The sequence below is a fragment of the Camelus bactrianus genome, chromosome 1, assembly GCF_048773025.1.
Source record: "Camelus bactrianus isolate YW-2024 breed Bactrian camel chromosome 1, ASM4877302v1, whole genome shotgun sequence".
Lineage (NCBI taxonomy): Eukaryota > Metazoa > Chordata > Mammalia > Artiodactyla > Camelidae > Camelus > Camelus bactrianus.
In genome coordinates, this window is record NC_133539.1 from 112186008 (window position 1) to 112211833 (window position 25826).

At 41.6% G+C, this 25826-nt stretch overlaps 2 protein-coding genes across 6 annotated transcripts in view; one reads left to right on the plus strand and one right to left on the minus strand.

Annotated features, from left to right (window-relative positions):
* Positions 1-1882: 1882 nt before the first annotated feature.
* Positions 1883-13079, minus strand: OXSM (3-oxoacyl-ACP synthase, mitochondrial). 3 transcript variants are annotated; one of them, XM_074371347.1, is made up of 4 exons: positions 12862-13079; positions 6882-7035; positions 4212-5324; positions 1883-2388 (listed from the first exon to the last, which is right to left on the minus strand). In XM_074371347.1, exons 3-4 carry the CDS (start codon positions 5189-5191, stop codon positions 1986-1988), a joined length of 1383 nt encoding a protein of 460 aa, XP_074227448.1. In that variant the 5' UTR covers positions 5192-5324; positions 6882-7035; positions 12862-13079; the 3' UTR covers positions 1883-1985. The 3 variants fall into 3 exon arrangements, with proteins under 3 accessions (XP_074227448.1, XP_074227436.1, XP_074227442.1); XM_074371335.1 differs by lacking the exons at positions 6882-7035; positions 12862-13079 and adding an exon at positions 5858-5996; XM_074371341.1 differs by lacking the exons at positions 6882-7035; positions 12862-13079 and adding an exon at positions 5807-5946.
* The window catches only part of NGLY1 (N-glycanase 1), a 47908-nt gene continuing 34781 nt past the window's right edge, over positions 12700-25826 (plus strand). For 2 of the 3 annotated variants that reach the window (XM_074371311.1, XM_074371320.1), the window contains exons 1-3: positions 12702-12882; positions 19332-19446; positions 23848-24093. In XM_074371311.1, coding sequence (XP_074227412.1) covers positions 12752-12882; positions 19332-19446; positions 23848-24093 — 492 coding nt within the window. In that variant the 5' untranslated portion in view covers positions 12702-12751. Of the gene's footprint in view, positions 12883-19331; positions 19447-23847; positions 24094-25826 lie in introns of all 3 variants that reach the window. The other variant, XM_074371324.1, reaches the window with a different exon arrangement.

Here is a 25826-nt window from a genome sequence, read left to right on the forward strand (position 1 = left end):
ACTGGCAACTGCAGTCCACCGCGCAGGCAGTCGGGAAGGGAAAGTGGATGTAAACTTCTAATAACCAGCTAGAAAGCACAACCGTAAGGATGAACTGAAGTCTATCAGTTCTTGCTGCCTCTGATCTTGGTGGCACGGGGCAGAAGCTGGGCCATTCATGAAGCTCAACACAAACCTGGCCCAGGAGTCAGGGAAACTGAAGAAGGATCCAGGGCCAGGTGAAGCAGCTGGAGGTCCAGCCACTGTCTCACCTCAAGGAAGTCAGCCAGCAGAGCCAGGACATGTATGAGCTATAGAACGCTTGCTGCTTCACAACCGCTGTGCAAGTATCCCACAGGAATCTCTTGTGGTCGGCCCTAACCAAAGCACAGAGAAGAGAATTCCGGGAAATGCAGTTCAGCCTAGCCAACTTGATACATTACAAAACCATTGTAACACCCCAAATCTTAAATGGCTTCCCATGACACTTACTGCATTAACAAAACTTTGATGTATCACTTTACCGTTGGTGGCCAGAACAAAACCAGGTCCATAGTTAGCACCCAATAAATTTTAGTGGAACAAACTGTATGCCAGTGGGATTTAAAACTGATTATAACAGAATGAATATGGCTGGAGTCTTAGGCATATAGCAAAGTCAGTGGGCAGACAATGTTGGCAGCCTATTAGTACGTGGAGAATGCTGTTCACTTTGGCAGAAATACACACATTCCATCTACCCAGTTATTAACTTTATCCCTTTGATATATAAACCGCCATTCCAACACAGACTTCCCGTCTTAGTCTGAGTTCCCCAGAAAGCAGAAATGAGAACAAAGTGGTTTGTTTAGGAAGTGATTCCTGAGCAGGATTAAAAATCAGAGCAGGAACAGGGAAGGGAAAAAAAGCCAATAAAAAGGGTGTTACTGAGCTGGTTAATGTTGGGGGCACTGAAGCTTTATCTCACTGGAAACCCCAGGAACTATACAGAACATTAGGTATCATTCTGAAAGGAGGCCAAGGTGCTTATCCACCTCCCACCCTAGCTGGTTAAGTGCTGCCTTTAGGGAAATTGCCCCCCTCCCCCTCCCAACAATTCCAGCCAGAGGGAGAACCCCCAAGGTGGAAGAGGTGGAGGCCCCACCAGCACTTGTGGTGAGATGGTGGAGGCACACAAAACCATCTACCACAGCAGCAACAAAGCTAGAGGTGGGCGAGGTGATGTGGCTTGTGTCCCCAAGCTCTGCTCCACTTCCCAAAGACCTTCATCTCCACTGCTCACTAGGTGTCACCATTCATACAAAAAGAATAAGAAGTGCCAAACCAATTTCACTTCCTTCTTTCAGAGCACTGATAGCTTGGAAATTTAAGGAAATTCTGTTACTTTGCTTAATTCCAGTACAGACAATAGGAATAAGAGAGCTAACAGGTAAGGGGTAAACAGATCCCTGCTGGCTGACAGCTATATTCAAAGAGTGCTGACGAGTGATAAGAAACTCACGGTTGTATTTGTACTCCTTCCCTATACGCTGGCTGGGAATGGTGTGCCTGGAGTTGGAATACCTAGCACAGAGCAGCTATTTGCCAAATGTTTGCAAAAGGGACAAGAGTGGGTGAAATGTCGTGAAGAGTCGTTTGACCTAGAGCATCAGGAAAACACAGATCAGTGCTTCTCATGTGGGGCTCCTTCCCCCCACCTCCTGGAAACATCTGGCAGTGTCTAGAGACATTTTTGGTTGTCACAATTGGGGAAGGAGGTGCTATTAGAATCTAGTGGGTAAAGACTAGGATGCTGTTAATATAACACAGCTCCCCTCCCCTTTCCCCAACAAAAAATTCTCCTGCTCAACATATCAACAGCACCAAGGTTGAGAAACCTTGACAAAGGTAAAGGATATCTGGGTATGGATATATAAGGATATTGATTTATATAAACATATTATTTCTCCACTGAATGCAGTTTATAACATTAAAAAAAATCAACATTTAATTACAAATGATTTGACCTACATGCCAGCAATACAAAGTGTCGCATTAGTACCACCAAAGCCAAATGAATTGGTGAGTCCAATACATCTTTTCTCAGTTTTCCATTCCTGTGCCTTGAGTGGCACATAATTGAGATCAAACTGTGGTTCTGTACAATCCAGATTTAAGGTGGGTGGCAATTTTCGATGGTAACAAGCCAGGGCGGTAAAAGCTGCTTCAGCAGCACCCGCAGCCCCCAGCAGATGTCCCGTGGCTCCCTTGGTAGAGGAAACTGCGAGGGCCTGTGCATGATCTTTGAAAAGACGTTTGATGGCTTTGTTTTCAGCAGCGTCTCCCAACGGTGTAGAAGTAGCATGTGCGTTGATGTAGGATACCTCTTCGGGTCGTACACCTGCATCTTTTACAGCAGCAGCCATACATCTAACAAGATCGGAAAGGAAATTGGATGTATCAGAACCACATTTAATTTTAACAAGAAATTCATTATCTGCATGGCTTATGTAAAAGCAATAGCCAAGTACACCGGATGAAAAGAATTTTTTATGCTCTAACAACAGCTCTAGTAATAGAACAGCATCTTGGATCAACATGTGAGCAAGAATGCCACCTGCATGGGAATAAAGTCACCCCCAGAACCTGGGACTGATTCATCACACGTGAGAAACATACAAGCCTGTGGATTTTATAATCTGTAACTTTTCATTGTATTTGAAATGCCCTTTTGTCCTTGAGGAAAAATCCATGAAAATTAAGAATTTTTTATCAGTGGGGTATGTAAGTAGAGTTAAAATGGGGAGAAGAAAATTTATAACTATATTTTAATTTTTTCTTTCATATTTAAATGTAAAACTTGGCCAATAAACTAAAAAATTTCCCAGTAAGCTAAAAAATGTCTGTACCATTACTTTAGTGCTTCAAATAACCTTTCAAAATCCTCTTATTCAGGCTATAAGAATCTAAATAAATGAAGTATAACGCTAAACCAAAAAAACAAATCCAAAAATAAAACATTTCTCTGGGAAAACCCTTGAAAAATCCCACGGATGTTAACACCTTCTCTTTTAGTTCTTGATCTCTGGGCTGCATATACTTCCTTCAGAGGCAGCTCAGAGTATAATTTGAAGTGTGCTGAAAGGATTCACCTAAACATAACTGTTTCCTCATCTAGCTGGCTACTATGTTTGACATTTCCAGCACCAGCAACTACTCACTAAAACTAAAAAGTATAATTCAGGGGTCGGTGAACTATGACATTGGCTAGATTCCTGTTTTTGCAAATACATTTGGCCCTTCAACCACACAGGGGTTAGGGGTGCTGCCCCCTCCCCTCAGCACAGTGGACAATTCTCTGTAACTTGACAGTTGGCCGTCCACATCCCCAATTCCACATCCACGGATTTAGTGCAGATCACGCAGTACTGCTGTATGTATTTAGTGAAATAAGTGGCATGTAAGTGGAACCAAGCAGTTCAAACCCGTGTTGTTCAAGGGTCAGAGACTATGGCTCACAAAGCCAAAAATATTTATTTTTTATTCCTTTAGAGAAAAGGCTTGCCAACCCGTGGCTAATTTAACTGATTAAAACACAATATGATCTAAGTAAGCTAAACTATTAACTAACATATTAACATATTATCAGAGGGATTTTGGGGGCTTGGGGTTTTTTGTTTGTTTTGTTTTTTTTACTTAACTCACTATGTCTTCTACAATGATAGCAACTTGCTTTTCTAAGTGTGGTCCATAGACCAGCAGCAGGACCTAGGGGCTTGTGAGAAATGCAGAATCTCAAGCACCACCATAGACCTATAGTCAGACTCTGCATTTTAATAAGAGCGATTAAAAGTTGAGACGCACCAATTTAATAACAGCAGAACCCTGCTGAAATGGAGCAGAGACCAGATGCATCTAGATCAAAGGGTTAACCTTCCTGTCTAAGTCTGATGAAAGGCTTGTGGGAGGGAGCACCCTGACAGCTGTTAAGCACAACTGAAGGTATGTGAACATGGCCTTCTTCACAACTTCACTGTCCTTACTAAAAATTCAGTTTTCTTAAGGATAATCAAATGTTTTCAAATATATCGAACACAGTAAAGCAAAGAATTCAAAAAAAACTGTTTGGCCTAACATGGAAAAACAACAGAGATACAGTACACTAAGGCCAAATACTACAATTTTTCCTAAGTTGAAACTCCAATAAAGGGTTTTATCTGAAGAAATATTTGGAACAAACCACCAGTCTTTACCTGAAGGCACCTTCTCCTCCAGGATCAGGGGCGGTTATGTGACCAGCATCACCTGAGAGTCCGTAGCCCAAAATTTCTGCGTAGATCCGGGCCCCTCTTTGAACAGCATGCTCACGTTCTTCTAGCACCAGCACGGCGGCACCTTCTCCCATGACAAAACCATCTCTCTCTGGATGAAATGGTCGACATGCCAACTTAGGATCAGAGTTTGTGCTCAGAGCTCGGGCTCTGGAAAACCCAGCAAGCGATAAAGGGCTGATGCAAGAATCTGTACCTCCAGCCACCATCACATCAGCATCGCCGTGGGCTATAAATCTAAAGGAGTCTCCCACAGCATGAGCTCCGGTGGTACAGGCTGTGGACACCGCATGATTGGGGCCCCTGAGTTTATGTCGAATGCTGACCTGGCCTGCGGCCATATTGACCAGAATCTTAGGGACAAAGAATGGGCTGACTTTGTTGTAACCTTTCGTCTGAAACATCAAAGCAGTTTCAGAAATAACTTCAAGAGGAACCATTCCCATGCCGATTGCAACACCAGTAGCCAGCTGATCAGCTTCTGACTGGGGATGCCAGCCGGAATCTTTCAAGGCTAACTCTGCAGCCCCTATGGCCATGATGGTGGGAGAAGACATGGCCTTGACGTCTGATTTGGTCACAAAGTTTTGTTCATTGAATTGCCCTTCATCACACCCTCTTGGCACGTAAGCAGCAACACTGCAAGGGATAGTCTTGTACTCTTCACCAACCAGCGGAACAATCCCACTCTTTCCCTGGATTAGACGATCCCATACCAGCTGAGTTCCAACACCAAGTGGAGTCACTAAGCCAATGCCTGTAATGACAACCCGCCTACGCAAGCTGGAGGACGGCGCAGTTCCGGAAAACCTCCTTTCACTTATTAATCGCTGGCATAATCGTGTATGTATTAGAGGAGAGTTTGTCATTTTTAGAAAATTTTGCAAGCAGTTTGACAGCATGGTTGAGATTCAGATGATCAGAAACATTCCTGTAACAGACCACAGCACGCCCAGCAGGTACCCACTGTCGCGTAAACAGCTTAAAGGCCTAAGAAACGATAGCCAAGATGTTCTTTCAGGAGCTTGGTGTGAGCTGTTAATGAGCAGAGGGAAAATAATGTTACGTCATTTTAATTCATACTTATCATCAAACTACCTGTTTGGACTTAACCCTTTTTAGACTCTCAGACATTCCAAAACAGGTGAAAGGACGATTCAGTCCATTTACCACAACAGAACTCTACAATGAGAAACACACGGGCACCCCCAACCTGATCCAGGCTGCGGGAAGCACCCTCTCACAGGACTACCGAGGCCTTTTTATGAATAGTATTCCTGGCGTCGGCGACACAAAACACATTTCAGGGCCTATTCTTGGGGTAAGGCTGAGTGTTTTGATCTTCAACGTAGAGATAATCAGGGTTTCAGGGACCGCGAAAGTCAGGAGCGGGAGGAAGGGGGAGCGCAGGGGTGGGGCCAACTCCCCGCACCGCCCCTCACACCCGAGGAAAGCGCGGCGAGAGGAAAAGACGCCAGGCCCAGGCCCTCCGCTCCCTTCTCCGCGCCCAACCTCACCCCGACCCCGCGGGGGAAGGCGGAAGGAGAAGAACAGCCAGCTGCTGCTACCTGCCCCCGGCCTCGTGCGTCTCCGGCGCTGCGCTGGCGTACGCACGCGCACACGCACACGCACACGCACACGCTCGTCTGCACAGGCGCGCGCACGCGCACACGCTCGTCCGCACAGGCGCGCGCACGCGCGCCTGACGTGCGCGCCGGGCCGGCGGGTGCCCTTCGTCCGCGTCACCTTGGCAGAGGTCAGACCGCGGGAGGAGGCGGGTGTGGGCTGCGCTGGGGAAGGCTTCTCTCGCGTAACCTCAGCGACTAACCAGGAACGTGCACGTAACGCGGAGCGATAGCTTTTTTGCCTATCAAAGAGGATTTTTGTGTGTGTGTTTTTTTGGTAATAATAATGCCCAAACATCCCCCTGCTGTGGGAAAAGGGACATCATCCTATGCTACTGGAATCCTAGAGAAGAATGAAAGAAGTGACTGTATCCTTAGAGTTATTACTGTATCTCCCAAAGCTATTAAAAATAACAAAGTAGAACTAATCAAAATGCCCAACATCAGGAAATCGGTTGTGTATTTTGTGATACATCTAAATGCTGTGCAGCCAGTTAAAACAATTTTATAACTGAATATTAATGTGGAAAGATGTTGAAACCATGTTAGAAATTGCAAGTTGTAACTTTTTCTTTTTTTTTTTTTAAGATTTTTTGGGGGGGGGAGATCTGCAAGTATGAACAATAATTGTGATGTTCCTTCCCCCCTTACTTTTGCTTAGCCTTGTTTACTATTTCTCCAGTAAACAAATAATGCTTTTGTAATGATAAAGGTATTTTTGCATTTAAAAAATTGTTTTCAGATCTGGGGCAGTGCTCAAAATATTACACCCAATGTCTGACTAGAATGGAGACAAGAATAGAATAAAGAAGAATGTATATGTTTATTTCTAAATGTTTGAAAACGTCACTAAGTTTTATTTGCTCAGAGCTGGCTGTGACTCTATCAAGGGAAAAATAACATGAAAATATAAAAAAGCAAGAAATCAACAAAGTGGTATTTATTTAGATGACTATCTACTGCTCACCTGCTGTCCCAGGTGTGTTTTGTGTCCTTTTTCCTTCTTTAAAAAGATTGGCCATTTAATCTGCATCTGAACCTTTCAGCGTATTTATTTCTTCCCGGGCAATGCTCTTGAAGCGCTCATTTCCAAGTAAAGGCCTCTGCCTTCTTTTTTAGCTCTAGAGAAGAATTTGGGAGAAGCTTAGCTTTTCCTGGTTAGTACTGGATTAAAATGTGTTTGGAAATACACTTATTCTAAAGTAGTTCAGGGAAGCCCAGTATGACCTTGAATCATCCTTGATCCAAGGCCTGTTCATTCACTTCTTAGCACGACCTTCATTCAATACAAGAGTTACTTTAAGAGGAATTAAAACAAACTTGTGGTCATAAAATACAACTAAAACTTAATGAGTGAGAAGTACCCAAACTTGTTCTTTCCTCTCTCCATTGCTAAACAATATTTTAAAATCATAGTGTGAAAAGGCCTACGATATTTTCTTTGAGACCAAACTTATATGAAACACATAGTTTTAACATGCTTTTCTTTTTCCTTTTGTAACATCATAAAATTATCTTGGATAAGAAGTGACAAATCACCAACAAGTCCGATCTTTCCTTTAGTCTGGAAAGGGGCGAGAAATTTTATGATATTCTAATTGCTGTATATAATTTAGTACCATATTCCTTGGTAAAATACCAGGGTATTTTCTTGCACCAAAATCTTCAAAGGGGCTCTACTACCATAGCCTCCTAGTCACACTTAGGTTTACTTAAATTTTTTGTAATCTGATTCAAAACTATCTTTCCAGATATGATTCCCATTCTCTATTAAAATAGATTTCTACCCAGCAAAACTAATCTATTTCTAGATTGACTTCAGCTTTTCTTTTTTCATCTCTGTATCTTTGCTTGTACTTTCAACATTCATTTTCTTCCTAACTTGTGCTAGAAGCTGGCATATGAAAATTAGTAGGGTATGGTTCTTGCTTTCAAGAAGTTTCAAGTTCACAGTCAAGTAGAAGCTGACAGCCTTGGAGACAGATATGTGCAAACTACTGAAACAGATGCTATAACAGAAGAATGTAACAGAATTATTATAATAACACAAAGGAGACAATGGGGTCTGTGCTACCTTCCAAAGTCAGAAAAGGCTTCAAAACAAGTGAACTTTGAACTGCATCTTGAAAATGAGTAAATGTTTGTAGCTAGTAAATTTGGCAGGAAAAGGGCATCCTCACAGGCAGAGTAGAACAAAGACCTGGAGCCCTGGTATCTCCCACAAACTGCTGGTAGTAGTTCCACGTGACCAATGTTGGATTTCAGGTGTGAGTGAAAGTGACACACAGACTGATAGGAAAAAGTCTTGGGTGTCGTGCTGAAAACTCTGGATTTGATCCTGCAGGTCAGAGATGATATGCGGGCAGCCCTGGTCTAATATGGACTGCAACATTCTTTTGTTGAATCTAAATTCCTCCAGGAAGGAAATGGTAAGCTCCCTCATTCCCTTCACGAAGGTCTCTGCTCCTCCTTTTCTTCTTGAACAAAGCCACTGAGGACATTCAAGTTACTTGCCTGACTCCTGACATCATTTGACTGTACGATGTGGGCAAAGATTAGCCATAGAAAACTTGTCACCAGAAGAATAATATGATCAGCTGGGTGGTGTAGAAAGATCACCATTGCAGCAGTGTGCAGAGGGGATTTGAGATGTGGGAATGGACGTGGGGAAGAGAGTTAAGACTGGTGAGGCCCTGAACTGAGGCAACGGCAAGGAGGAGAGATGGAGACGATGTTGAGGGGGAAATGTGGCTGGGATCCTGTCCCTTTGTACATCGGGACAGGGGGACAGTTTATCTCACAGCTGGGAAGTCCTCCTCTTCGTCACCTCATGAACCTCCAAATTTAAGGGTTCTGTTCAAATTCTTCCTCTTCCATGAAACTGCAACCACAGTGGAATTTTCCTTCCTCTAAACTAATAGTTCTCAAACTTTACCTTGCACCAAAATCATCTGAAGGGCTTACCACACAGATTGCGGGGCCTCACCTTTAAAGACGGGGCCTGAGAATATTCTGCCGAATTCCCTGATGCTGATATTACTGGTGTAACTAGTCACAATGACTCCCATGAAAGCAGGGCCTGGGCCCATCTCCTCCCCTGCTTCATAGTGCCTAGCACAGTGCTTGGCTTTCAGTAGCCGCTTCATAAATGTTTGGTGAGTGAATGAACTATGGAATGAATTCATAAATACATACCCTTATATTGGCTGGTATTCATACACCACTTTGTGTGTTTCTTACCAAATGACTTCTGTTTTTCTTTTCACAAAAACTTTTTTGTTTCATCAACTAATGGGCTATCTGTATGTAAGGTATTCTTGGTTTTGCCCTTCCTACTAGATAAAAAGTATCTTAATGTTATCTATATCAGACTGCTTTGCACAGAGCAGGTGTGTGATAAATAGTTATTGGTTAATTACTGTAATCACACGACAGTGAATCACCAGATCAATTCCTGAAAGGCTTCAACCCCTCTCCTTGCTGATGGTCTTTATTGAGGTCAACATTTTCTTTTTTTTATGACAAAACCTCTCCTGGGGAAATTTTAGTGAGTTACTTCTTTATTCTATTTCATTTAAGAATAGTGTCAGCTCTAAAAATGGTGTTCTTAATAAGCTAGAATCCTTAAAAAAAAATCATTACTTTGGAACAAAAGAAAAGTGAAATGAAAGAATAGGAAGTTCAAAGCTGATTGAATACTAGAACATCCTTTCATGTGTTTGAAGCAATGGGGGATATAAAGAGATTAAGAGTAGCTTAATATCTTCACCTTTTCTAAAGAAAACTGAAAAATAAAAATATTTTCAACCTGACTTAAGTGGAAGAAGCAGAGAGGGAAAAGAATGAGTCAAGTCCCCTATAATAAATTCCCCTAAGAGCTTCATAAGTGGTGCTATCCAAGAGAGATTGTAGTTACTCAAAGGAACTCAAAGAGTAATTGGAAAGGATTTAAATTTCAGGTGATTTAAAATAAACAATAATTTACTGAATTCCCCTTGAAATGAGGATTTCTGTGATATTCTAGACTGTACATTATTATCACAGTATTAACTTTATGGCGTTGCTTTTCAACTGTGGTTGCATGTTCCCCACAAAATTACCCTAAGGCCATTATCTCTGTCAAGGGGAAAACTGGACTGATAACCTTCGGTTCCTCCTCCCGCCACACACACGCGCACACACACACACACACACACTCCTTCATTTCTAGAGCACTTCCACTGGTGTTCTGTATATACTGTGTTTCCTCTTAAGATTTTATTTGGAAAAAAGTGTTCTGTTGCTTAAAAAAATATACTAGAAAATATATAATAACCTTATATAATTAATATAAGGATAAATAAATGTGCTGATGGAAAAAAAGAAACTGAAATTAAGGAGAGTATAGTTTGTGATAGAGACAGCTAGTTGCAGCCCTAGCCCCGCACCTTCCTCCATCCTTTAGAGTTGTGAGTGGCCACATCCAGCCAGGGACTGCATTTCCTCATCTCCCCCCTTTTATCTGGATGGCGCTTCATTCTCACCAGCAATGTGGTAGAGAAAATGCTGTTCCTCATTTCTGGGCCATGTGCTTAAGAACCAGGGATGCTGCCCTTTTGCCCAATCACTAACTAAATGCAGAGGTCTCTGAGGCTCTGTGGCAGCAGTAAGCTAAATCCAGCAGGCTGCCTGTTTTGGTAAATAGTTTCATTGGAACGCAGCCATACCTGTTCATTTTAAAATATAGTTGCCCCTCAAACAACACGGGTCCACTTATATGCGGATAGTTTCCAGTAGTAAATACTACAGCACCACACAGTCCACCGTTAGTGAACTCCTCAGATATGGAACCACAGATACAGAGGAAGCCTGTATGCATACCCCGGAAGTTATATGCAGACTTTTGACTGCACAGAGGGTTGGTGCCTCTAACACCCCGAGCTGTTAAAGCATAAACTGCACTGCTGATGGAACCACAACCACACAGGCAGAGTTACATAGTTGAAACAGAGACCCTATGGCTACAAAGCCTTAAACATTTACTATCTGGCCTTTTACAGAAAATGTTTGTTGACCTCTATGTTACGGGATGGAAGGAGCCTGGGGCCCTGAATCATTATTTGGAGGAAAGCTGCTCTCTGACAAAGGACACCTGTGCTACTCAATTTTTGCGTGAACAAGAAAGCCATTTATCTTGTGTTAAGTCACTGAAATTTTTAGTTACAGCAACTAGCAATACACTATCAGCTGAACACACTTTTTGGAAGCTGGTCCCCAAAACTACATATGTATTAAAAAAAACTTCTCACATTTATCTGGCAAATGAATGGTAACTGAAGTGGGTGGTATAGCTCAGGATTTTGCTCAGAGATATTGGAAGAAAATTTCAAATTTAAAAAGCAAATAACATTTAAAGAAGCTACTTAGGCAAATAACTTATCTTAAAAACATAATGTCAAGAAAGATATTTGTTGAGGTTTGGAAAGGAATTTTTGCCAAGAAAGGAAGCCATTGGTAAAGTACACTTTACAGAGCATAGTGAGGCAGAGGATGAATTAAGGAGGTTAGGGTTCATCTTCCAAGAAGAATAAAGGACACTGATCACATGATCTACCCAGAAAACAAAGTCACAAATTGATATATGCCCTTACTATATGGGATGCATCATTTTGCTGTATTTCCTTTCCATTCCATTCTACTCTATTTCATCGTTATTGTGTGTTTTATTTTGGTCAGTTTAACCCACTATGTTGCAACCTGTGGTTTTGAAAATCAGTTCTTTACAGAGACATCATACTATCTGAGCTGGGGCTTATGAAAGAGATTTTCTTTTCATTTATTTATTTATTTATTTATTTATTTATTTTCAGAGGAAGTACTGGGGATTGAACCCAGGACCTTGTGCATGCCAAGCATGCACTCTACCACTTGAGCTATACCCTCCCCCAAAAGATTTTCAATCATTTATTTAATTCTAAAAGGAATCCATATAGCAGAAACCTAGCGGTGTTTACAGCCATGCGTTAGGTGAACATTGTTTGCTCCTTCCTTCTGGGGTCTTTCATGCACATTTAAGAAGGCCTGACAACCTACGAGGAAGCTGTAGGATAGTTTCATTTGGGAAAAGGGGGTGGTTGGAAATATAGGGGGGTTCTCCACCTGCCTGGCTGCATCATTTGGGGCTGGCACTGGGGCTGGAGGAACCCTGGTTTCTTTGGTGCACCAGCCAACACTCGCTGGCCCTGCCCGAAGTCTCCCGCCCCTACGACCAGCCTTCCCACCCGACCCCGCGGCCCCGACCACCAGATATCTTAAAGCCTCTCCGCCCGGACGACCAAGACCACGCCCCCGACTGGTTGAAGCCCCGGGGCTCTGACGATCCGCGCCCTCCCCCTACCCCGTCCAAATCCCCGACGCTCCCCTAAATAGCCCCTAGTCCGCCTGACTGAGCCCCGGCCCCTCCTGGAGTGCCCTCGCCTTTACCGGAATAGGCCCCCGCCCCTGGCGACCAATCCCAGCCCCTCCCGGCCGAGTCCGCTGCCCTCGGGGACCAGGCAAACGCCCCTGCCGGACAACCCCAGCCCCTCCCCGCCGAGCCGCTCGTCCCCCAAGGCCGAGCCCCCGCCCCTGGAGACGAGCTCCCGCCCCTCCCGGCCGACACCCCCCGCCACTGGAGGCCAGCCCCCGCCCTCCCGGCCGAGCCCCCGCCCCTGGAGACGAGCCCTCGCCCTCGCGGCCGAGCCCCCGCCCCTGGAGACCAGCCCCCGCCCTCCGGCCCGCCGCAGAGGCGCGGCGCACGGAGGCGCCTGCTCAGTGCGCACGCGGCGCGGGGCGCGGCGACGGCCGCGGCGCTCGAGCATGGCGGCGGCGGCGCTGGGCAGCTCCTCCGGGTCCGCGTCCCCGGCCGTGGCCGAGCTGTGCCAGAACACCCCGGAGACCTTCCTGGAGGCCTCCAAACTGTTGCTCACCTACGCGGACAACATCCTCAGGTGCGGGCTGCGGCTGGGACGGGTGCCGCGCGGGGCGTAGCGCCCGCTCCGCCGGGGTTTGGGGCGCCTGGCCGGCGCCAGGGGCGGCGAGGCCGGGAGGGGCCCGGGCCTGGCTCTCGCTCAGGGGCCCAGAGGCCGGCCGGCCCCAGCCCCTCCCGAGGGGAGAGAGTCTCTTTGCACCTGTGACCTGACACCTGCTGTAGGGGAGCCCGGGGCGAACTGAGTCCCGGGGCGGGGCGGGGCGGGGCAGGGCAGGGCAGAGGAGGCGGGAAGGCGCGCCCCGGGGTCTGGCCTCGGGTCCCGCCGTTTAACCGTCTTAGGTGTCAGCACCGAAGCGGTAACAGCGTTTAATTCTCACGGCGTGAGTTTTACCCAGCAGCGTGCCTTAAATTGGCACATGCTTATCAGAAGTTAGTCATGGACAGAATGTTTTCTTCCCAGCATTTTGTGACTATCTTAATACTAAACCATAATACTGCTGTAGTATTAGTGAGGATAACCTTGACTAAAAGTAATTTTTTTCTTTCTCTTGTGAGCACCAGTCCACTTCTAGATCTCTAAGGGACCGTAACAGATTTTGGGATATGGGAAGCAACTTTGATTATTCAATCTGAATCATTACTCCCCTCAATTCTTAGATCAGATGGTGTGGTGTCTTGAGGGATGGCATGTGTCGGGGAGGGAAATGCAGCGGGGTTAAAGGAGCACCAGGTGCCGGTGCTTTAGTGATGTTACCTCGTTTATCGGCTCACCATGATTATATAGGTTCTCGGTCCCCCCTCAGCCCGTGGTGCACTTGCTCTTGTAAGTGGTGGATATATTGGCATGGAGTCTAAATGGAAAGCCTCCTCAATTTCAAAGAAATAGATTTTCACGTGAGCCAATTTTAAGTGACATTAGTTACAAGTGCAATGTTTTAAACAGCAGCAGTTATAACATTGTCCATATAGGTAACATTAATGATTTTAAAAGTTAATTGAAGGCAAAATATATTGAGCCCTTGATATGCTCCAGATGCCACGAGGGTTGCAGCATGTGCACTGTACAGAGATGCACAATTGTGACCTATGTGGGGGCTGTCTTCCTCCTCTGTGACACCTTCTTCTCTACCTCATCTTCTCTACCCTGGAAGGTCTAACAGCTCTTCAGAGCACAAGGATGCCACAAGCCTCTGCATGAGTGAACTCATGAGCAGAGAGCCCTTCAGCTGGGACCTCCCACCTGGAAAGCCACCAAGCTGTTTAAACCCCACTATTCAGAAAAGTGGGTTGGCCTTGTAATAAGGGTTCACTTCTGCTTTCAATGCAGCAAAACCACAAATACTAACATTAAGATGTTTTGAGAAAGGAAATCTTTTGCATCATAATCATCATTATGAATGTTTACCAAACTCATAGAAGAAGCTGGGCATGCTGACATTTCATGTTACAATCTTTACTATGGCTTATGTTTCTCATCTTAAAAAGTTTTTATCAAAAAAGGGAACTAGGAGTGTGGAACTCATGTAAGTGGAGATAGTGTGGAAAACTACCCTTTTTAGTTCGTCTTAAGGAATAGTATTACTTCCTTCATGTTCTTACAGTTCAAACTCCTTCAGTCTTTGGGGGAGAGGGGGGACCCGCCTTTTCTTACAGTTCCAAGTCCAGTGACCTCTTAACAGAAAAGCCTCAGACCTCTTCTTGATTCAAGCCACACCACGTTACAGACATGCTAGTCTAACTTACCCGAGGGTAGAGAAAACCAAGGTTTTCTGTTTCTTTTGCTGTCTTAGAAAATCCATTAGTGTGAGAGATAAGGGACTGTGTAAGGGATGTTGTCTCCATATCCCTTGTTCCTGCCTCAGAGTCTGGCATAGCATAGTATTTTATAGGATGAGTGCTCAAATGAGAATTTAATTAGCAGGTTTTGTTTTGTTTTGTTTTAAACAGTGGTATTTGTCACTATATGCAAGTGAAAATAATACTTTTGGTTAAGTTTTCAATTTCTGCTTCAGATAATGTTTACCCTGTTTCCCAATTAAGAGTCATAAAGCTAATGAAATCAGAGAATGAAATATACACTGATTTGCCTGCACAGCATGCCATGGGTTTGAACCATTTTTTTCAGTTCACTAACTTCTAGATAAAGATGAGCTGTCCTCAACTTTTCAAAAACCTGTAATAGTTTCATTGCTATTCCACATGGGTCCCTTAGAAAATGTGCTTCATTCATTCTTTAAAAAAACATATTTGATTTTCCACCAAGTTCCTTTGCAAACTGCATACAGTTACTGGCTACACACTGCATTGGGTGCGTTTGGGAAGGGCCAGGAGGGGAAGGTGGTTTCTTCCTTTGAAGAAAAGAAATATGTTTGGGAGAAAGACATAGGTATGGAAAATATCCACAGCATAAAATCTAGAGAACAATATCAAGACGATGCTTAAACACTTACATGTTTATGTGAAGAGATAGCAGGGGGATCTAAAGTGGAACAGTTTTGAGAACAAAAATTTGATAAGAGAATGTATATTTGACATGGCAAGAAAAAGTGATTGTAGTGATTGTAGTTTCTGGACCCAAAGAGAAACATAATGAGAATTTCATGTAAGAATAATGATGTTAGGAGATACAAGGCATGGTTTCATCTCTGAAGCCAAGCATAACTGAAAATGGAGAGGCAAGAATTGGAGGTTCTTGATGACTGAATGCCAGGAGTACAGCTGGTAATGGGGGGACTCAAAATACTTGAAATAACTTCAGGTTTCTCATCTGCGCTACTATTGATGCCTGGAGAAATTCACCGAGGTAGTTAACTGAGGATGAGTGAGTTTGTTCGCATCTTATATGGTGGAGGGTATGTAAGCTTTGGAATCAAACCAGTGGGTTTAAATCTTAATCTACCATCCTAAGAAGGCGATTATAGGCAATTTATGTGAAGTCTGAGATTCAGTTTCCTCCTTTTTAGAAGGAAAGGACAATACCTATATTATAAGATTGTTGCAAAAGATTGAAGTGAAGGACATGGCACATACGTTATCTGTTGTTAACTCTTACTCAGTTTTTTATTTTGAGCTAAATTACATGTTTCCCTTGTCAGCTACATGTAAAGATAGAGTTAGAGCCAGAGATGGTTATCAGCTGGTTCTAAAGGCAGGTAGTTGTTTTTGAAAGTTTTACGTGTAAGTCAGAATAACAGATTTTCAGAGCTAGAAATAATTTTTTAAATGACCTACAAACCAACTTTTGTGATTAGTACTAAAAAGACAAGATTATAGGATGCACTTAGGTACTAAATTTCCATTGATGAGAACTCTATGGGATTAGGCATTCTAAAAAGGAAGAGGGCCAGTGAATGATTAGATACACATAATTCTCAGCATTTTTTTTTAATTGAGGTATAGTCAGTTTACAATGTTGTGTCAATTTCTGGTGTACAGCACAATGCTTCAGTCATATATGAATATACATATATTCATTTTCATATTATTTTTCACCATAAGCTACAAGATACCGAATATAGTTCCCTGTGCTGTACAGTATGAACTTTTTATGACCATTTCTGAAATAGAAACATTTAAGTTTTTTTCTGATGAAAGGAATGCTGTGCCTCAGTGGGAGGCTTATTGTTAACATATCTTAAAATTTTAGAAATATGGTAGATTATGACTTTTAAGGTGAAAAGCAAGACTTTTTCCTATTACTCAATTGTAAAAACAAAGACTAATTTTTCTATAAATAAAACCATTTGGTAGGACAACTATAAAGATACCAAAATATATTCAAAGTGATGGTTGAGTGAGATATAGGAAGTTTTTGCTGCCCTTTCAAACCCCATTTATTCAGCAGCAGCATCCCACAGCCAGAAAAAGAAACCTCTTAATAATTGCTAACAAGCAAGATAACTACTAAAAGTTGTAGGGAAAAAAACCAACAAAAGTTTAAGAAATAGTTAATGGTCAGCAGAGATAGAAAAAGAGACATCAAAGAAAATACTTGAGAAAAGTCGTAGAGAAAATTAAGTTAATGGAAGAAAAGGATGAAACAAGACTAAAGGCGATCCTCAGGGGTAGTTTGTTTATTTATTTATTTTTAAAATTTTGTTGTTATTGGTTGTGGGGGAGGTACTTAGCCTCAGGGGTAGTTTAGACACTGCAGGAGGAGAGTAGTGGTGAGTTCCAGGAGCGCAGCCACACTGAGATGAGGCTGTGGAGCCAGAGATTCAGGTTTGTATGCCCTTTCCCAAGGGCAGGAAATGGGAGCTGATGGATTTGGGGTCTGATGGCCTCATGGCCACGTTCTTGTCTAAGCCTTTGAGGCAGGGCTTTCACACCAGTCTGTGCTCCAGACTGTAGCTGGTCTGCTCAACATTTCTAAAAAGAGGAAGATAGGATTTGGATAACTGGACGTTACTGCCTTTGTTTATCTGTTTGCGATGTGTGAGAATAAGTAAGAAAAACAGATAAATGATATGTGAGCTCCACAGATGTTGTACAAAGTAGAAAATTACTCATTAGAAACTAAAGAGGAAGCATCTAAACTATACAAAGCCTGGGGCAGAGAAGCTACATCAACAGTTACTTTGAAACATGTATCAAAATAAGCTCTGTCAGAACAACTGGTGTAAGTTTTATAGGAATTTTAAACAGTAGTGAAAAAGGAAAGAAAAGTTAGAAAATTAAGCCCAGTTAAAGACTTTGAGTACGTAGAAATCTGGAAGCTAATGGGAAAAAAAATAGATTAAGATAGCTCAAGCAGTTTTGCACCAGGATATATCATCCTGGTGGCACTGATAGGTTTATCGGGAATGTGTTGAATATCATGAAAAGATGCCTCATTTACCTGTTACTAGTTTTGACAAAAGTACGATTATTTTTTAGTTTAATGTTTAAGTGGTGAGAAAGAGAGGCATGCTTACGATGCAGTGTGGCATAGAAGCCTGGGATGCTGAGTATGTCACTGTGCCCAGGACAGCTCCCCTACAACAAACGCCTGGTATGTCAGTATTGCCAAGATTTTAAAAACCTGATCTGATACATGGGATAAAACTAAGGCATCTGTTTCTCCTTGTGTTTCTCAACTATCTGTAATTTTCAAGTGACCTGTGGTGGAAAAGAGTCTTTTTGTTTTTAATTTCCAATCATTTGTGGACCTATAACTTTTGTAAAATACAATGAAAATTTCATGGCAATATCAAATTACTAAATAATTTCTGAATCCTCTCAGTTTCTGCACTCCTTATGAATGAGTAGCAAACAGTTTGTAGATCAGCACCAATCCAGATATTTTAAGTAACACTATTTTAGAGCTTTTGTTTCTGAATATTCTATAATAAACTTGTATAATTTTTCAAATTAAGGAAAGAGCTTTAAAAAAGATTCATGTGGTATTTATGACAATTTGGGAACAGGAATTGCTTGATGGAAAACAAATGTGAAATTTGTTGAAACTTCCACAATTAAAAATCCTTTTTTTAGTTTTGTTTTTATATCACAGTATCCAGAGAACGTGTGCAAGTTTAGAACAACGATGGTTGTCATTTGTCCACCCCCTCATTCCATACATACCATAGGTGGTTAATCTCAGCACTCCTTCTGTGGACCCATCTTTCTTAATATAGTGCTGATGGAAGCCACTAACATTTTAAGGGAGTGGATATCAGATGTGAAACCTACTTATGATCCTAAATTATGTTCAGAAGGTCTTTTGAGTATAATATTGTAATTATCTTTAACCTTTTATTTTCTTTCTGATTTATCAAGGTGATTAAAAATCTCAAAAGGTTTTCAAGTGCTGGTCTGGTCCCATGTGTACTACTCAAAATCTTTATCTTGGTAAAAGAAATTCATATCTTCATTTTATTTTATTACCATATTTGCTGTGACAAAAATATATCTTGAGCAGAACTTGCAGTAAAAACAATGGTTGGTCTAGGGAAGACAGAAAAATCAGGTGACTATAAAGGTATACCTAGGTTCATGTTTTGTCAGAAGTGAAGTCTTTGAGGAACTTTGATTCATTTTTATATGGCTTCTTAGTTTCTTTTATCCATTCACGGCATAAATATTCATTAACCACCATCCACACATCAGGCACTATTCTAGATCCATCAGAACAAAAGAAGCAAATCCTTCTGCCCTGTCTGGAGCTAACATGGATTTTTTTCTTAGCAACCTAAAAACTCGTAAAGGTCTCTAGCTCTAACAGCACAGAAATAAAATGTCACATGGCTTTCCCTTATGGCAGTATTAATATTATCAGCTGTGAAATTAAACAGTGATGCTACAGTAAGTGTATACTGTGGTCAGGTTCACAAAATCAGGCTGTATTTCCAGACTCTGCTTCCTCTTTCTTTAAAGGTGGGATCTGAACTACCTTGTAGGAGTATAGTCAGTATAAATTGTGAAAAGGAATGCAAAAACACTGCGAAAAATATAAATTGTTACATAAAGTCAAATTTTTTTTTTAATCAGAAACCCTAATGATGAAAAATACAGATCTATCCGGATTGGAAACGCAACTTTTTCTACTAGACTTTTGCCTGTCAGAGGAGCTGTTGAATGTTTATTTGAAATGGGCTTTGAAGAGGTAAGTATGTTCAAGAGTTTCTTCTTCCCAGTTTATGTACAAACATTTGTTACAGTGTTGATAGATAATTTCTAATTAAGATAATGTATTTCTGTTTATTTTGGCAAACTATAGAACTAATTATTTCTTCACTTACTGGACATTACAGATTAGTCACAGTAAATGTACTTTAAGATCACACTAAAATATAACAACTCTGCCACAGGGAGAATTCTTACAATCTCAGTCCTTTAGAATGTCAGACATGCAGTGCTACCCAAGGACTGAGTCAGTGGCTTTAGACTTTTAGCTAAAACCTGATCTGTGGGTGCACAGGAATTACTAGTGGGGTCCAACCACCTGTCTCCAGTAAGCAGTGAAACAAGTGAAAACAGAAAAGCTGAGTTTAGTTGCCACACATAAGGCTTCTCTTCTGTGATGGAAGAATCTCAATTTTATTTATTTATTTATTTATTTTTTGCTTGTTTGTTTTTAGGTCAAGAGAAAAGTTTGATGTGTCCATCTTGTGACACAATGAAAGTAGCTAGCAAGGTGATGAATTTTTCTGTTTGTGTGTGCGCTTAACCATTTCTGGTTTATGGAATACTGGGAGAAGTCGCACAGGTCGTGGAGACCCAGAGGGCGGGGCTGTGACTGCTGTCGAGGTGACATGCTGGGTTCCTGCAGGAGGTGCTTTCCCCCCGCCTCTCTGCTTCCCTCCCCAGAGCGCGTTTCAGACTTTGGGGAGATGGTAGTGACTAGATGGATAGCAGTTCCCGTCTCATGTGCAGCTTGCATTGTAATAGGTCAGCCAGACAGGAGATGTGGAAACAAAGGTGAGCACCGAGAAGGCATGGGAAGACGTATGTGGTGGCGGGCAGCTCCGTGAGGACGAGTGGGCAGGGAAGGCCTCTGAGGGGGTGACGTTTGAGCTGGGAGCTGAGTGACAGGCACTTCAGGCACCTGAAGCCCTCTGTCAGGTGAGAGTCCTTCAGCAGGAAGACTGGCATGTGCAAGAGACTTCTAGCAGGAGTAGCTTAGGCTCAGAAGGTAGCCACTTGCGGGCAGAGGCCTGGGCACGGGGTTGCGAGAACTGTGATAAAGACTGGACTTTATTACAAGTGAGCTGGGAAGCCACTGAAAGGTTATAAGCGGGGAAGGATTTTTTAAAGATTACTTTAGCTGTTGTAAAGAAAATGATCTGGCTGTTGTGGATGAGGGCAAGGGTGAAGCAGGGAGACCAGCTGGAAAGCTGCTTTACTGGTCTGCGTGAGAAGTGGCAGAGGCCTGTGCGGGTTCCGTGAGGGCTTTGTGGCTGTGCCGTCGCCTGTGTGCCAGCCCCCGGGGAAGAGCCAGTGCCTTTAGGCATCCCCTGAGTAATTGTTGACTTCAAGACTGACAGCAGTGGAGATGGGGGAGTAGAGGGGTCCAGGATTTTTTCTGAAGCAGAGTCTGTGGGCCTTTCTGATAAATTCAATGTGGAGTACAAGGGAAAGGAAGGAATTGGATACTGGAAGAGTGGATGAGAGTACCATTTATTGAAAAATCTTGGAGAGTAGCTGGTATCAGTGGAGAAAAAAACTACATATTTTTTGGATAATTATAACTAATACACTTAAATATTCAAGAAGAGGTGGCAAGTAGAGAGTTGCATATATGAGTCTATAATTCAAAAGGAGAGGTTAGAATGGAGGTATAAATTATGTTGTCATCTGCTTGTGGTTACAGACATCTGAGCATAAAGAATTTAAAACTATAGACAGGGAAAATTGAGACCATTACTGATTGTGTTCAAGAGAATGCAGATTTTTGAGAGTCAAATGACAGGAAAATTAAGTGAATGACAGCTGGAGACTACTGATTTCTTTGTTGAAGTGTCACAGATTTGGTGGAATCAGATTTGTCTTTAATTCAACAAATATTTGAGTGCCAGGAGGGATGACCAACCATTCTAGTTTGCCTAGGACTGTCCTGGTTTTAGCACTGAAAGTCCCACACCGCAGAAACCCCGTCGATCCCAGGCAAACTTGAAGGTTGGTCACCAGTGCCAGGTAACAAGCCAAACTGCGACTTGCAGCAGTGTGCGGAACAAATGGAATTGTAGAAAAGATTATCATGTTTTAAGACTATTTATACTGAAAATTTCTGGCTGGCTTTGAACTTTACACTTCAGGCCATGTATGAAGTAAACGTTTTTTTCAGTGTTAGCTTCTGGAGCTGAAACTGAACTCCATCACCAGAAAGACACTTGGTGCCCTTTGAGATGAAGTTGGAATCTAAGAACTATCCTGAAATTTTTGGTTGTACGTTAAAATCCTGGACATTTTTGGGCTCACTTGTCCCTGAGGCTGCATTCTTTTTTATGAAAATTGTGAGAAGGAGGTTGGAAAGACTGGGATTCAGATGGATTTGTGGCCCGTCAGGCCAGCTTGGTGGAGTGGTTCTCACCGGGAGCTGTACCCCCCGCAGTGGGGATGGGGCATTGGAGGAGTCTGGTTTCGGTTGTCTTGGTGACTGGAAGAGATTACCAGCATTTAGTGGTCAGGGGCTGGGTTGACTCATGTCCGGCAATGAGAATTATCTCAGCAAGAATGTGTTGAGAAACATAGATTTGTTCAATGCAAGAATCCTCACTGATTTCTTAAAATATTGTTGGGTCTAATGGATTAAGCCTGTAGTTTTGCCCTTTTATGAAAATTCAGTGCTGTTGATTAAATATTTTTGGTAGACACTTTGGCCATGATCATATTTTTTTTAGGACTGGTCCTGGAAAGGTGGAAGGGGTGGGAGCAAGACAGGAGCAGCATCTGTCTCCGGGGCCCCTCTGAGACCCACATACCTGTCCTGCTCGTCTTCCATCTCTGTCCGCATGTCACCCAGCATCCTCAGTGCTGCTCCACAAACGGTGTGAGATCAGAGCCCTGCATATTTGGTTTTAAACCAGTCTGGCTTCTCTTCCCAGACCCCATCGTGCATATGAGGTGGTTTCTTTCTAATGTCGGAAAATTCACTGTGTTCTAGTTTGTGCCAGTTGTCATGTATGTAATCATCACAACTGTGGAAATATTTTTTGCTCAACCATTCCAGCTCTTTGTAGGAGCTTGCGGGCTTTGATCTCTGTTCAGTCTCAGGTGGAGTCAGCATAGTGATGAAGGCCATGCACTTGAAATCCTTGCTCTTGACGGTTATTCTGTAGCATCAGGCATGTGATTGAACTTCTCTGAGCCTTCGTATTTTCATATGAAAAGTGGGGATAAACCTGATACCTGCCTTTCACGGTAGTTGTGAGAATTCTTGCAGTAATATATGTAAAATGCTTAGCACGGTACCTAGAACACATAAAAACAACAAATGGTAGGTTTTTTTTTTTTTTTTTACAGCTCTTTTGGATAATATATTGAGATGGCTGGCCTCTTCCAGCTTTTTAAAAAGGATTCACTTAGAATTGATTTTCAAGTCATTGTGAGTAATGTCTTGGTCAGTGGATTCCTGTGGGTCTACCATCACCAGGGAAATAAGATCCTTCTCTCTCAGTTGTGGAGTTTAATTCGAGCACTCCCAGTCTGCAAGTTGGTCTGCTGCACATTGTAACAACTTTTATCTCATTTGCAGTTGGTGGAATTACTGGTTTACCACTGTTGCTTCGCATCACCTTTAAACTTGGTTGAATGTCTTTTCATTTCCCTTTTTTGTTGTTTTGTAATTTGCTGACTATTTTATATTTTGAGCTTTGTTGTAATGTTTATTGTATCTCAAAGCACTCTGATTATATTATGCAAATTCATTAAATGAATCTCTTCTTAAAGAATTGGACTTTCATTGTTTGATTGTTTTGTTCGGACCACCTTTGTATTACTAAGAATAATCCATTGTTTTGAATTGACCATCAGAGTGTACTTTTTGTTATCTTGGAACAATTAGTGGACCCCATACACATTCTAATCATGTAGCTATTCTTAAAGACTTGGGTTCAGAAGATTCAAAAGTTGTTATATGACTTCTTACTGGTTTTATGTGACCAATGATCATTTCATTTGGTTTAGTATCATTATTTCATAGGGAATTTCATAGAGAATAGTAGTTTCATATACTATTGCAGGAAAATGGAAATACGCATTTTTGCAATTCTTATGAGGCTTTCTGACTTATTACAGTGTTCCCAAAAGATAAAATATTTTTCTGAAGGGCTTTTGAACCAATAAAATAGGCTAAACATTTTATGCCAACCACGGGACATATTTTCTTAATTTTGGTATACCTTTCCCTGGGTTAAAAAAAAAAAAAAGTGCCATAATGGTAAGAAAACAAGAATGTTCAAATATGATGTATTCTATAGTATTGGCTCCATTTTATATTCACTGTATAAAATGACTATCAGTATAAAGCAGAGGTTGAAATTTTTCCTAATTTTATAAATTCCAGGGAGAAACACATCTTATCTTTCCTAAGAAAGCTTCAGTGGAACAGCTGCAAAAAATTCGTGACCTGATTGCCATAGAGAGAAGTAGCAGATTGGATGGTTCGAATAAGAGCCACAAAGTGGAATTACCTCAGCAGCTTGCAGCCAGTACCCAGCTTCCTACAACACAGTCTTCAAATCCTAATGCGTTAACCCAGCACCCAGGGAACAGTGGAGGGCAGTCATCAAATCCACCATCTGCTCCAATGGTAATGTTAAAATTAAACCTCCTTGACTGCTCCTTTCAAAGTATTGAAATAGCAGAAGCTTTGAAATATGTTATGATTTATTCCTGAATTTATGTCCCAGTCATTCTTGATTCTTACAGTTCTAATACATTCACATTTCATTAGCTCTTTAAAAAATTGTAAAATTTATAACGAAAGTGGGGAAATGGCTGTCTTTTATTTGTATTTTCAAATCTTAACCTTGTGGTTTACTGTTCCTGAAGCAGCTAGATTTTCTTTAATTTATCATTTGTAAATATACCTGTTGCCTTGGCACTTAAATCAGTTACACAAATTAGCATATGTCTTTAACCTAAAAAAAGTAATGGACTTGCTAGACAGGGGTATGGCCATGAAATAGGATTTTCTATATTGCTTTAACACTTCTTATCTAAGCTTTACCTACTGCCATTCAGCATGAGAATTATTAATTCCAACAATCTAGCCATTATCAGCACAATAAAATATCAATAAAATATTTGATATTTTCAAATAAAATAAAATTTATTTGTTCAATAAAATATCAGCTTCTTTAGGCTTCAGATAAATAATCATTAATTTACTGATAGTGGTGCTAGCAAATTAGTGAAGTTCAGTGATTGGCATACACATGTATACTTCTGAAGAACTGAAATCAAATTTCTACTGTCTTACAGGCATTCTTAGCATACCTAAATGATCTCATTTAGTGGGAAATTATCCTGTGTACAAAAATCCCTTTCAATAAAGGTCCTTAAGTATTCTGCTCCTAAATTTTCACTGTTAGAATAATTTTCATGATTTTTCTGTAGTAATTTTATCAATAACCAGCTTACACTCAGATCCTCTTTTTAATTTTAGTAAAACACCTTGTCCCTGCCCTCCATACAGTGGAGCTTTATATAGAGTCAGTGGTTAAATCTACCTTTAATTTTCGCCAGCTGAATACTTCTAGAGCCTTTAGCCTCATCTCCCTGGTAGTTGTTCCTTAGTGTAGATTGGGAAGGCCCTAGGCTTGTCTTTAAAAAAAAAATAAAGAATAAAGGTGGTAGGGGCCGGCAGGGGAAGAGACAGAGTTACTGTCCTTTTATTTTGTTAGTGTTCTGGCTCAGGAACTCCATTCACATTTTCAAATCTTCTTTAACTTCTTTCTTTTTTTAAAAACTTCTTAACCTTGCAGTTCAGATATAGTTTGAGGTCTTTAAAATTCTGTCCAGAAAGCATCTAGACACTGAAATAAATGTCATTCTATTGTCAAAACAGATTTAGAGTTTAGAAGAAAATAAACTGTCTTTCTCAAACACATATTCTCTTAGGAGGCTAGTGTATATTAACTCTTATTTCTCTAGTGTCTGGGGCAAAGTCTCTTTTACTGTGTTCCTTAAGGGAGTTAGGAGAAATTACATTTTTATAGCCAACTCCTGGTTCCATGGATCACTGAAATACACATTTTAAAAAGTGTTTTGTTATTTAAGCTTCTATCACTGTTAATTGCCATACTACAGAATTTGACAGTTATGTTCTCCTGTCTTTCCCATTTTGAGTGAGGATACTAATTGAGAGTTAAAATGCACCAAAGTCAAGCGGCAGAAGAGAGATAACAAAAGATTTAACTGCATATAAACTAGACAAATCCTGAGCACTGATGAACTTGATAACTAATATATTACTACTTTGGTTAAAACTATATCAAGTAAAATTTTGAAATACAAGATTAATAGTCACTGATGTTAAAG